Below are 12,171 nucleotides of genomic sequence, written 5' to 3' on the forward strand. Positions count from 1 at the left end.
CTATCTATCTATCTATCTCCCTCTCCACCTCTCTCTCTCCATCTATCTATCTCTCTCTCCCTCCCTCTCTTAGTTTCTCTCTGAACTCTCTCTAACTCTGGTTGTAACTTTTATGTTTCCTTGCCTAAGTCTTTCTCTCCAACATTCTTTCTCTGACTCTCTCTCTGAGTAGGCATTGGGGATCGGATCGGATCTTTCGAATCTTGATCAACAGATTCGAACGAACAAAAGCCAATTCGAACGATTTGTTCGAATCGTCCGATCGAACAGACCCTTTGTTCGTGTTAGATCGAAAGTTTCGAACTAACAATTTGGTTTGTTCGTGTTCGATTGCCATTTGTTCGACCTTGTTCGAACAATTTCGAACAAATTGCCAGCGGCGCCAGCGACCGCCAGAGACTCTCTCTGGCGGCCGCTGGCACTGCTGGCGGTCGCTGGTGACCTCTGGCCGGCACCGGGCGCCGCCGGCGCCGCCGGATTCGAACATTAGATTCGATCCGATTCGAACAACGTGTTCGAATCGGTTCTTATTCGAACATTTGATCCAAACAGCCACCTTGTTCGAACTATCCGATCCGAACAGATGCTCAGTCGGGTTCGGATCGGATTCTGGAGTTTGGAGGATTTCTGTCTCCGTATCCAAGTCTCTCTAACTCTCTTTGTAACTTTCTCTCTGTCTCCGTATCCAAGTCTCTCTCGTACTCTCTTTCTCTTTGTAACTTTCCCTGTGTCCCCATCTCTAAGTCTCTCTCATACTCTCTTTCTCTCTGTAACTTTCTCTCCTCCCTCTCTAAGTCTCTCACAAACTCTCTCTATCTATCCTCTCTCTAACTCTCTGTAACTTTCTCTGTCACCCTCTCTTGGTCTCTCTCTAACTCTCTACAACTTTTTCTCCTTCTCCCTCTCTAAGTCTCTCTCAAACTCTGTCTATCTCTGTCCTCTGTCAATCCTCTCTCTAACTCTCTGAAAGTTTTTCTCCTCCCTCTCTAAGTCTCTCTCAAAGTCCCTCTCTAAACTCCCTCTCTCAAACTCTCTCTCTATCCTCTCTCTAACTCTCTGCAACTTTTTTCTCTTTCTCCCTCTCTAAGTCTCTCTCTATCCTCTCTCTAACTCTCTGCAACTTTTTCTCCTTCTCGCGCTCCCTCTCTCCAACTCTCGCTCTATCCTCTCTCTAACTCACTGTAACTTTCTGTCTCCCTCTCTTAATCTCTCTAACTCTCTCCGTAACTTTCTCTCCGTCTCCCTCTCTAAGTCTCTCTCAAACTCTCTCTCCAAGTCTCTGTAACTCTCTCGCTTTCTGTCTCTTTGTCTCTCTCTCTATCACTACTTGCCACAAAACCCGTCTTCCTCAAACCGATCTTTCTCTCATAAGACGAAATGAACAATCATCTACGCTTCAACGACACCTGAGAATTGAACTGCTTTCTCAACCGCGCAGGTGGTCGAAGATTGCTCGGCAGCTGCCGGGAAGAACAGACAACGAAATCAAGAACTTCTGGCGAACGAGAATCCAGAAGAAGATCAAAGACGATCAACGCTTGGAATATCCGCCGTCCATTCCGATCTCGGACCCGATCGCGGCTCATCCGACGGCCGACGAGGGAGACGACGGCCCTTCTTGTAGCGGCGCGATTGCGTACACTCCTCCGTCGCTGGAGAACAACGACGGATTCTGGAGTTTGGAGGATTTCTGGTCGATGCAGCTCTTCGGCGACGAATCGATCGGTTGATGATTGATTGTTGTTCGTTGTTCTGATCGAAGGGTGCGTGTGTCGTTATCATTGCTGTTGTTGTTGTATGGTATGCATATTTTGTGTATAATTTGGAGTTTGGATTGGGAAACTCTCGCTGGGATTGGGAAAAATTAAGGAATGCCCGTGAAGAAGCTCTTTCTTTGATTGCTAGTTTTGTTCTTCGCATTTAATTTTCGATTTGGTTTCCCATACGCTGGATATCTTGATGACATCATCCGTTTACTCCAGATATTTTGAAGCTCTCTCTCTCTCTCTTCTCACTACCTTCTAACGCTTTCTCTCTCTCTCTCTCTCTCTCTCTCTCTCTCTCTCTCTCTCTCTCTCTCTCTCTCTCTCTCTCTCTCTCTCTCTCTCTCTCTCTCTCTCTCTCTCTCTCTCTCTCTCTCTCTCTCTCTCTCTCTCTCTCTCTCTCTCTCTCTCTCTCTCTCTCTCTCTCTCTCTCTCTCTCTCTCTCTCTCTCTCTCTCTCTCTCTCTCTCTCTCTCTCTCTCTCTCTCTCTCTCTCTCTCTCTCTCTCTCTCTCTCTCTCTCTCTCTCTCTCTCTCTCTCTCTCTCTCTCTCTCTCTCTCTCTCTCTCTCTCTCTCTCTCTCTCTCTCTCTCTCTCTCTCTCTCTCTCTCTCTCTCTCTCTCTCTCTCTCTCTCTCTCTCTCTCTCTCTCTCTCTCTCTCTCTCTCTCTCTCTCTCTCTCTCTCTCTCTCTCTCTCTCTCTCTCTCTCTCTCTCTCTCTCTCTCTCTCTCTCTCTCTCTCTCTCTCTCTCTCTCTCTCTCTCTCTCTCTCTCTCTCTCTCTCTCTCTCTCTCTCTACCTTTCTATCTCTCTCTTCTCTCTACCTCTCTCTGTCTCTCTCCCTCCTCTTTACCTTCAATCTCTCTCTCTCTTCTCTCTACCTTTCTATCTCTCTCTTCTCTCTCCCTCTCTCTGTCTCTCTCCCTCCTCTCTACTTTTCTATCTCTCTCCCTCCTCTCTACCTTTCTATCTCTCTCTTCTCTCTACCTCTCTCTGTCTCTCTCCCTCCTCTCTACCTTTCTATCTCTCTCTTCTCTACCTCTCTCTGTCTCTCTCCCTCCTCTCTCTCTTCTCTCTACCTCTCTCTGTCTCTCTCCCTCCTCTACCTTTCTATCTCTCTCTCTTCTCTCTACCTCTCTCTGTCTCTCTCCCTCCTCTCTACCTTTCTATCTCTCTCTTCTCTACCTCTCTCTCTCTTTCTCTCTCCTCTCTCTCTTCTCTCTACCTCTCTCTGTCTCTCTCCCTCCTCTACCTTTCTATCTCTCTCTCCCCTCCCTACCTCTCTCTGTCTCTCTCCCTCCTCTCTCCCTTTCTCTCCCTCTCTTCTCTCCCTCTCTCTGTCTCTCTCCCTCCTCTCTCTCTTCTCTCTACCTCTCTCTGTCTCTCTCCCTCCTCTACCTTTCTATCTCTCTCTCTTCTCTCTACCTCTCTCTGTCTCTCTCCCTCCTCTCTCTCTTCTCTCTACCTCTCTCTGTCTCTCTCCCTCCTCTCTCTCTTCTCTCTACCTCTCTCTGTCTCTCTCCCTCCTCTCTACCTTTCTATCTCTCTCTCCTCTCTGCCTCTCTCTGTCTCTCTCCCTCCTCTCTACATTTGTAACTCTCTCTGTCTCTCTCTCATCTCTATCTTTCTAACTCCCTCTCTTTCTTCTCTACCTTTCTTATTCTCTCTCTCCCCCTCTCCCTCTCACTGCCTTTCTAACGCTTTCTCTTTCTCGTTACCTTTCAAGCGCTCTACCTTTCTAACTCTCTCTCCTCCCTACCTTTATATCTCACTCTCTCGTCTCTCTACCTCTCTCTGTCTCTCTCCCTCCTCTCTACATTTTAAACTCTCTGTCTCTCTCTCCTCTCTATCTTTCTAACTCCATCTCTTTCTTCTCTACCTTTTTACTCTCTCACTCCTCTCTATACTTCTAACTCTCTCTATTTATCTCTCACTCTCTCCTCCCTCTACAATTCCAACTATCTCTCTATCTATTTATCTCCACATTCCCAAGGTCCTCTCTATCTATCATCTATCTCTCTCTACATTTCCAGGGCTCTCTCTCTCTCTCTTCTCTCCACATTCCCAAGGTCCTCGCTATCTATCATATATCTCTCTCCACATTCCCAAGGTCCTCTCTATCTATAATCTCTCTTTACATTTCCAGGTCTCTCTCTCTACCTCTCTCTCTTCTCTCTTCTCTCCACATTCCCAAGGCTATCTCTATCTATAATCTCTCTTTACATTTCCACGTCTTTCTCTCTACCTCTCTCTCTTCTCTCTTCTCTCCACATTCCCAAGGCTCTCTCTCTCTCTATTTATCCATCTCTCTCTACATTTCCAAGGCTCTCAATCTCTCCCTCTCTCTCTTATCTCTTTTCTCCCTACATTTCCAACGCTATCCATCGATCTCTTTGCATTCCAGCGCCCTCTCTCTCTCTCTACATTTCCATCGCTCTCTTTCTCTATCTATATATAGATATCTCTCTATATATTCATCCGTCTCTCAATATTTCAGCGCTCTCTCTGTCTCTCTCTCCGTCCATCTATCTATCCATAGATATCTCCCTCTATCTTTATATATCTCCGGATACCTCTCTCTACATTGTCATCGATACCTCTCTCTACATTTCCATCGATATGTCTCTCTCTCTCTACGTTTAGATGGGCCAGTTTGGGGGCCCCACCCACATGATTTTAGAGAGAGGAAAGTCCTTTTCACCCCCTTGGAATGGGCTTCCTAAGTTCCTACTGACAGCCCCTGCCTTTCTCCTCCACCTAGCTGAGTAGCTTACCCAAAATGGAAACCCTAAAAGGCCCTTAATGGGCTTTCAACGTGGGGTCAAATATAGGCCTTTCAGCTAGTGGGCCCCACACTTTTTCTAGTTTGGTGCCTATCACATCTGTGGTGGCCCCACCATATGGACTAATGGGCCTGAATGAGGCATCAGAGCCCCATTCTACAATGCTTTTGGGCCCCCCAGAGTAGGGATGGATGGTTACAACAACTATAGCGCAGGGACGAAAGAACCGTCCCATCCGCGAGGTTGGACGTAAATCCGGACTTTTTTTAGTCCGAGACTCTCGGACGGGACAGTTTTCGTCCACTTGGACAAAAAAACCGTCCGTCCAGAGGTCTTGGACAAAAAAACCGTGTGCTTTGCGTCCCTGCACTGATTCCGGATGACGGACGGGATGATCTTCACCCTAGTCTGTCCATCGTCCACGTCTGGGACGATCCTGAATTATACAAATGCAGGGACGCAGAAGGGACGGCCTTTTCGTCCCAGGATGAAAAAATCATCCTGTCCGCGAGGTTGGACGAAAGCCGGGACGAAAATTCGTCCCGAGACCTCCAGAGCGGTTGGTTTTTGTCCAGACGGGATGAAAAAATAGTCCCGTTCGGAGGTCTCAGATGAAATAATCGTCCCGTCCGCATCCCTGCACTGTTTCTGGACGTCGGACGGGACGATCTTGGTCCCATCCCGTCCATCGTCCACGGCCCAGACAATCCGGAACTATAATAACAACAATCGGTGGCCGGCTCTTCGGTTTTACGTGGTTAGGATTGAATATTTGAACCTGCCTTCGCCCCGCCCGATGAGCTTTTGCTTCGTCCTGCCGCGCAGAGCCTGGGGTTTGATTTTGATTATAAATGTAATAATTTAGTTACAAATAGTAATGTATGGATGGCCAATGTGATGGTTTTTTAAAAGCATTTATCAGGTTCCAATCTCAATTAGAAACATATTTTTGACATTTTATCTAATGAAGCAAGCGCTTTAATCAGAGGCTCCTGCGAGGGCTGCACGGTTCTAGTCCGGTCCTGGTTTTAAGCAAAGACTTAAACCCAACCTAAATTTTGGTCCAGTCTCAGTACGGTGTAGTCTGGTCCTGGTTCGCCAGGTTGAATTGATAATGTCAAAGTCAAATTATAAAATTCAAAGTAGATAATTGATATGGACTTCCTTACAAGGGATAATGTATTACAGAATAAATTATGAAGTCCATCTTGGAAACCAAAATTTTATCATTATAAAGGGGTGTCACCATATGCCGCATGTTTCTTAGCTGCCTTGGCTCCCTTTGATCATTTCAGCGCGTCCAACTTGACATTGCTTAGGCGCCGCCTTCCTGCTAAACCAAAAATAAGCATAGAATTGCATCATGATTAAGAAAGCAAAAATGGGAAAAGGCATTCAAAAAAAATTTAAAATTACCAAAGAAAGGGAGCATGTAGAGATGCAGTGGGGGGGGACACAGAGCTGCTGATCTCGGAGTGGGAGCAGGGAGCCCCCGAGGCGGTGAAGTAGAAGAGGAACAGGAACGGGGAGGGGGAAGTGGGGAATGGAAGGTATTCATCAAATAAAAAATATACTTTACAATATCAAATTTAAGTTATATAAATATTGTATAAGTTCCATATCCCTGGTCCAGTTTGACCCCCAGACTGATTCCGAACCAGTCCAGGTTTGGTCCGTTCTTACCGAACTTCGGTCCAAAATGTCAAACCCTAGTCATCACACATGGGACCCGAACCCACGTTGTTTGAATGGCCATCCAACTTTGAATTCCCCACATTGTTCAAAATTTTTATCCAAACTGCACGACCGTCCCTTGCCCATGGTTGAAAGCTCAATCCAGCAACCGTCGTTTAGGCTGTCGCCTCTGGCGCCACCGCTGCTTAATCTGGTCCCCAAGATCAAGATCAATGGTCACAATCTGAGACAAATCTGGGCCGTTGGATGGAGACTTGAGGCGCTCGGCCTCAGCAATCAGGTCGTCTATGAGCATCTCTGTCGTTCGTGTCGTGATCCCACGGAGGTACCACGAGATGGGCGGCGGAGGGACAATTGTGGGCTGAATGAGCTGCTCTAAGGTGACAAGGGAGCCAACTCTGCCTCTGGAGGCTGAGCAGGCCTCATACTCAGACAGAGTTCTGGGCTGTTCTGGGGAACAGAGGTCCTCATCCACGAAGAGGGGCTCCACTTTCCAGCACCCTTCAAACCTCTTCATGAATCCCATATTCCCTTGCTTAAATCTCACCTATCCGGAATGCATAAGCCAAAATTTTAGGATGCATGGCTTGGGTCTTTCCAAATATAGAATTTGAGAGAGAAAGAAATAACATGGAAAGAGAACATGACTCGGGATATGGAACAGAGAAAGAGAGAGAAAGAAATAACATAGAAAGAGAGTGAGACTGGAGATACAGAGGACAGAGCGAGAGAGAAATATCATAGAAAGAGAGCAAGATTCAAGATACAGAAAAGAGAGAGAGAGAGAGAGAGAAATAACATAGAAACAGAGCACGACTAAGATACAGAACAGAGAAAGAGTGTGAGACTGGAGATACAGAGGACACAGAGAGAGAGAAAGATAGAAATAACATAGAAAGAGAGCAAGATTCAAGTTACAGAGAGAGAGAGAGAGAGAGAGAAATAACATAGAAAGAGAGCAAGACTTAAGATACAGAACGGAGAAAAGGAGAGATAAATAAATAACATAGAAAGAGAGTGAAGCTAGATATACAGAGGACACAGAGAGAGAGAGAGAGAGAGATAACATAGAAAGAGTGAGACTGGAGCTACAGAGGACAGATATATATATATATATAGATAGCCTGAGAAGTTGAGGTTGAGGGAGAGAGAGATGGAGAGAGCAAAATGTAGAGCTATTCATGGAGAGATAGAGAGATAGAGGGAGAGATTGTTGGGCGAGAGGGAGAGAGCAAGATACAAGCAAGGATGGCATACAAGGAGACAGTGTGTGTGTACGAGAGAGAGATAAAAATGAGAAGTATTAGACAGAGGGATAGAACAGAACCAGAAAGAGAGAGAGTGAGAGAGAGAGGGATAAAGATAGGAAGAGAGAGACAGAGAGAGGGATGAAGATAGGAAGAGAAAGAGAGAGATATTGAGATAAAGAGATGAAGATATTGAGATAGTGAACAGAGAAAGAGAGAGAGAGAGAGAGAGAGAGAGGGTGAAAGTGTGGGTGTGTGTAAGAGAGAGCCTCCTCACAGTGTGGTTTTTTCTGTTTTGATCAACAAAGACATGGACGGAGATGACGCCAGACCACCAGAGGAACTTCCAAAGAGCCGCTTGTTCTACCTCGACCACTTGCCTTGACCCCTCGTCAAGCAGAACCTTCCTTGATATCACTTCCTAAAATGAAATTTTATAAACATCCCCGTTGATCAAAGCGCAAAAGTCATGACTGGATGTGCTAAAAACTATTATAAATAAGGTATCAAATCTCAAAACGTTGACCAAAAGAACAGACGTCAACATCCATGAGAAAAAAGTACGAAATTAAAAGTTAGCGAAGGAGAATCAGCCGCTTCCTGGGAATTAAGGAGAGGTAATTCTACAAATATTATAAATGTCTGAAAGCTGGTATATTTTTAAAAAAACTAATTTATATGTTAGAACGGGAGAGATCTTGGCTGCAGGCCCGGATCAACTACTTTTTTTTTTGAAATGGCGATTCTTCTGCCAATGCCCGCATGCCGGATCAACATCATATTAATGGAAAGCTCCAGGTGTTTAAAGGGAGGCTACTGTAAGGGACAGTGATAGAAATATCCCTGACATGAGTTGCATTCTTTTTTTCTTTTTTTTTTTAGAGGCATTCAATCATAAGAATCGGCTTTTTTATTTCAAATGAATCGGGGGTGGAAAAAAAGCTTAGGACGTAAAATATACAGTTTGTTAACATTCGAGAATTAGAAAGATATGCTGGCATCGTGAAATGAAACCTTGATGTTTTTGAAGACTCTCTTATTCTCAGGATCAGTAACAATGTTGTAGATAGCATCTGGCGGCAATCCAACAGTGAACTTTACGTTCAGGTTACAAAGTGAGCCCTTAGGAACAGTGGCCTGGAAATAAAACAGTTTGAAGCAGAAATATATGATTATTTCTCATCCATGAAATTTTATGAACGAGCAGAATTCACTATTCGTTAGAAATAATACTTCTGAAAAAGCTGAGGACAGTTTGAATTGCTGAAATAGTGAGGGGTAATAGAAAAAAATGAGCAGGGAAGAAACCCCACCACCCTAAAGCACGCCAGTCAAGAAAAGGAGAAGAGTACATTAAGGAAATTTACCTTACAAACAAACTAAACTCCAACTATAACATCAACAGTTCTCATACAACATCTGAATAGATAAATATAGTTTCGTACAAAATTCATCCAAATGCTATTCAGTTGCATTGAAATTCAGGTTACTCCATCAAGGTTTTACGAAAATGCCTGGTAATAGGGTTCATAAAGCTATGTTTACAAAGCATGATGCACTAAGGCTCCGCGACTCTTTTTTATTCAAATGACTGGGAGCCCAAGATTTAAATCCACCCTCTTGAAAGCAAATCATTTGTTACCAAGATGGTAGCCTATTTGAATTCCTTTCAAAATAGAAAAATAGCCTATTTGAATTTTATTTTAGATCAAGGCAAATGATCACCTCCACTTCATATTTTTGTGTAATCCAAGCTGGGTTATTTCTCCAAGCTTGTAGTTGCTTCTCGAAATTCAGAGCCCACGGGGACCCAGTTTCTTTTTCAATAATGACCGCAGAACTGAGATTCTTTGTCTCTGGAGTTTTCACTGGTTGCTGAAACTTTGCCTGGAAAAAAAGTATATTAATAGATTTCGCAGAAAAAACTGTCAACTTCTGGGCAAGATGAGTCCTATAAGCTATTACCTTGAAATAACCCTGAATTCTGTCTGAGAACTGCATCATAAAGTTAAATGCGGGGGCAATCGTCTGTTTTTCTAGCTTATTGTGAAGAAATGAATCTCGTCCACCTCTTCTTTTCTTCTCGTCCATTTGTGCTTGGTAACGATAAAAGAAGAAGAAAGTTTCAGCCAATAACATCTAAACATTTTAAAGTGACTGCTGATTTTTAATATATTCCCATGTATTTGGTTGCCGCTGATTATTAACGATTGTTAGTGTTTATATCCACTAAAAAAGATGAAGAAATACTGCGAAAACCCACTTGTGATCAAACTAACATCAAGATGCTACACTTCATCCTTGAACGCGAAAATAATCAACCCAAAAATATAAATTCATCCTTGTATAGAAAACGGACGAAAGAGGGATCGTGTGAAGACGTGAACCAATTCACAAAATAAATAGATCAATACCCACTCCACGCATCGTACTCCGCAAATCTTCCGTCTCAAAAAAAAATCATATTCCTTCGACAGCACAGAAATTTGAAATCTCTAAACTGTCATCGGATTTATCAAATATCTCCACAAAAATATTGAAGCATTAAATATTGTGGAACTGTAACTCGTATCTGGAAGAACGCAAAGAACATACTCAGTAGAACGTGAACGCCAGCTAACCCGATCAAAAACTCAAGAAGGTGGCGCTTCAACGAATTTACATCCAGAAAAAAACAACTCCAATTTCCTGTTTACTATAATTCGGCCCAGTTCAAGGTCTGGAAGAGAATAACAAAACTGGGACTCGTCGCTACCCAGATATCATCTCTACCGCCGATATTATTAAATCTAACCGTGCCAAAGAAAGAGAACTGAACGGTCTCAATACACATGAATCAGACGATTTCTTCGACTTTCCAAAAAAAACACGGAAAATCACGACAGGTTTGAACAATCGCCAAGAAAAAAGAGGGATAGTTGTTTACCAACCACGTTGAACTCCGCGACGCGATTACGTCGGTCGGCGGATGTCCTCCTTAACTACGTTATTCTCGGAAAGTTGAAGGCCGAGAATGTTTATATAATAATCCAAATAATATTTTATAAACAGTTTTTTTAATTTTTATTGTTGACTGGTTCTGATCAAATCTGACACAAAGATTCGATCGATCGACCGGTCCCGATCGCAAAGTGACCGATAAAGATTCGATCAAATGGCTGTCGGATCCTGGTTAGACCCATTGGGCCGATCCGATTTATTGGGTCTCTCATAGGGTTCGAATTAGGCTTGTTGAACGGATGTCCCTAACATGAATCTGAATATGAATCGTCTTCGTAACATGAAGATGAAAATGAATTGACTTCGTAACATGAAGATGAAGATGAATTGACTTCGTAACACAGCTCATAAACCCCTGCATATAACCTCATAAGCTGAAAAGTGCAAAAAGATTCTAGGTTCCGAAGGTTCCGACTTTAGGAGGAAACTAACCGTCAACCGTTCTGTTCAAATTCTTCGCCCGTCGTCGTCTGGGGCGATGGACGGATGGTTGAACGAATTGAACTCATTAATCAGTCGTCGGTCTCTTATGACGGATGAATGATGATGGAAGTGATGAAAGGGTGATGGAGATGACTAATGATGTTCAGGATGATGGAAAAATATTTCCAAAGTAATAATAGAGTATAAAAGTACTTGTGTAGACTGAGACAATGGGGACGATGACCATTGATGATTCCAACGATAACCATCAACCATGGGGATGAGAGAAGTCAATGATGGGAAGCATAGACTACATGGACACGATCGATGTGGGGGATGCCAACTGCAAATGATGGGGACGATAACTGCCAATGATGGGGACGAAGACTATCGACGATGCAAATGACAATTGCTGACGACTGAGATGACAACCACCGAATCAGAAGAAGACAACAACAGAGGACAGTAATGGTGATCTACAACAATTATTGTCACCAACGATTGTCAACAATCATTGATGATGATTGTCAATGATCATTGACAATGAGGACGAAAAACGCCTAGGGCAATAACAACAACGTCAAATGATTACAGACAACCACTGATGACCAGGACGATGATGACAACAATTGCAGAGGATGGGAACGAAGGGCAACAGGGACAAGAGGACTGTCAACGATAGCGAAAATGATTGCTGATGATGGGAAAACAACTGCGGGAGAAGGGAACGATGACTACTGACGACGGGGATGCTAACTGCCAAAAACATGTACAACAATAGCCGACGATTGGGAGGATAATAGCCTTTCAAAGGGGACAATGATACCATACATGGACGACAACTACTAAAGACAGCGGTGACTACCAATGATGACTAAGACAATGATTGCCAATAAAGTGGATGATGACAGTGGATTTTTTAGTACTTTATGGAATTGTGGAAGTTAAATTCATGAATAAATCTTTTTTATGAGTCATAAAAATAGGATTGAAATTTTATGTACGCATGTTTAATGAAATATTTGACCTTTTCACTCTCTAGAAGTTTGTTCGCCGTTGGCAATCTACCGTGCAGTAGGAGTAGAGAAAAATTTGGATAGCTCAGATTTTTCCAAATTGAAACAATGATATCTAATGATCCAAAATGAGTTTTGAGCTGAAATTTTGAGGGTAGTTCCTCTTAGATCTATACTTTGAATGTACTATTGTTGTAATAAAGATAGCCTTGTATTTTTTCCCTAATAGCAATTAACAGAGTGATTT

General features: G+C 43.4%; 2 protein-coding genes across 5 annotated transcripts in view; one reads left to right on the forward strand and one right to left on the reverse strand.

Annotated features, from left to right (window-relative positions):
• The window catches only part of LOC144703594 (MYB-like transcription factor EOBI), a 5,021-nt gene extending 3,117 nt beyond the window's left edge, over positions 1-1,904 (forward strand). The window contains exon 3 of the mRNA XM_078575793.1: positions 1,439-1,904. Within this exon, the coding sequence (XP_078431919.1) occupies positions 1,439-1,730 (292 nt within the window). The 3' untranslated portion in view covers positions 1,731-1,904. The remainder of the gene's footprint in view (positions 1-1,438) is intronic.
• Positions 1,905-5,671: 3,767 nt separating this feature from the next.
• LOC144702979 (uncharacterized) lies at positions 5,672-10,500 on the reverse strand. 4 transcript variants are annotated; one of them, XM_078575024.1, is made up of 7 exons: positions 10,412-10,500; positions 9,451-9,581; positions 9,211-9,372; positions 8,500-8,622; positions 7,763-7,906; positions 5,960-6,785; positions 5,672-5,873 (listed from the first exon to the last, which is right to left on the reverse strand). In XM_078575024.1, exons 2-6 carry the CDS (start codon positions 9,574-9,576, stop codon positions 6,375-6,377), a joined length of 966 nt encoding a protein of 321 aa, XP_078431150.1. In that variant the 5' UTR covers positions 9,577-9,581; positions 10,412-10,500; the 3' UTR covers positions 5,672-5,873; positions 5,960-6,374. The 4 variants fall into 4 exon arrangements, with proteins under 4 accessions (XP_078431150.1, XP_078431151.1, XP_078431152.1 ...); XM_078575025.1 differs by having other exon boundaries at positions 5,672-5,876; XM_078575026.1 differs by having other exon boundaries at positions 10,416-10,481.
• Positions 10,501-12,171: the final 1,671 nt, after the last annotated feature.

Source organism: Wolffia australiana, chromosome 5 (assembly GCF_029677425.1).
Source record: "Wolffia australiana isolate 7733 chromosome 5, ASM2967742v1".
Classification (NCBI taxonomy): domain Eukaryota; kingdom Viridiplantae; phylum Streptophyta; class Magnoliopsida; order Alismatales; family Araceae; genus Wolffia; species Wolffia australiana.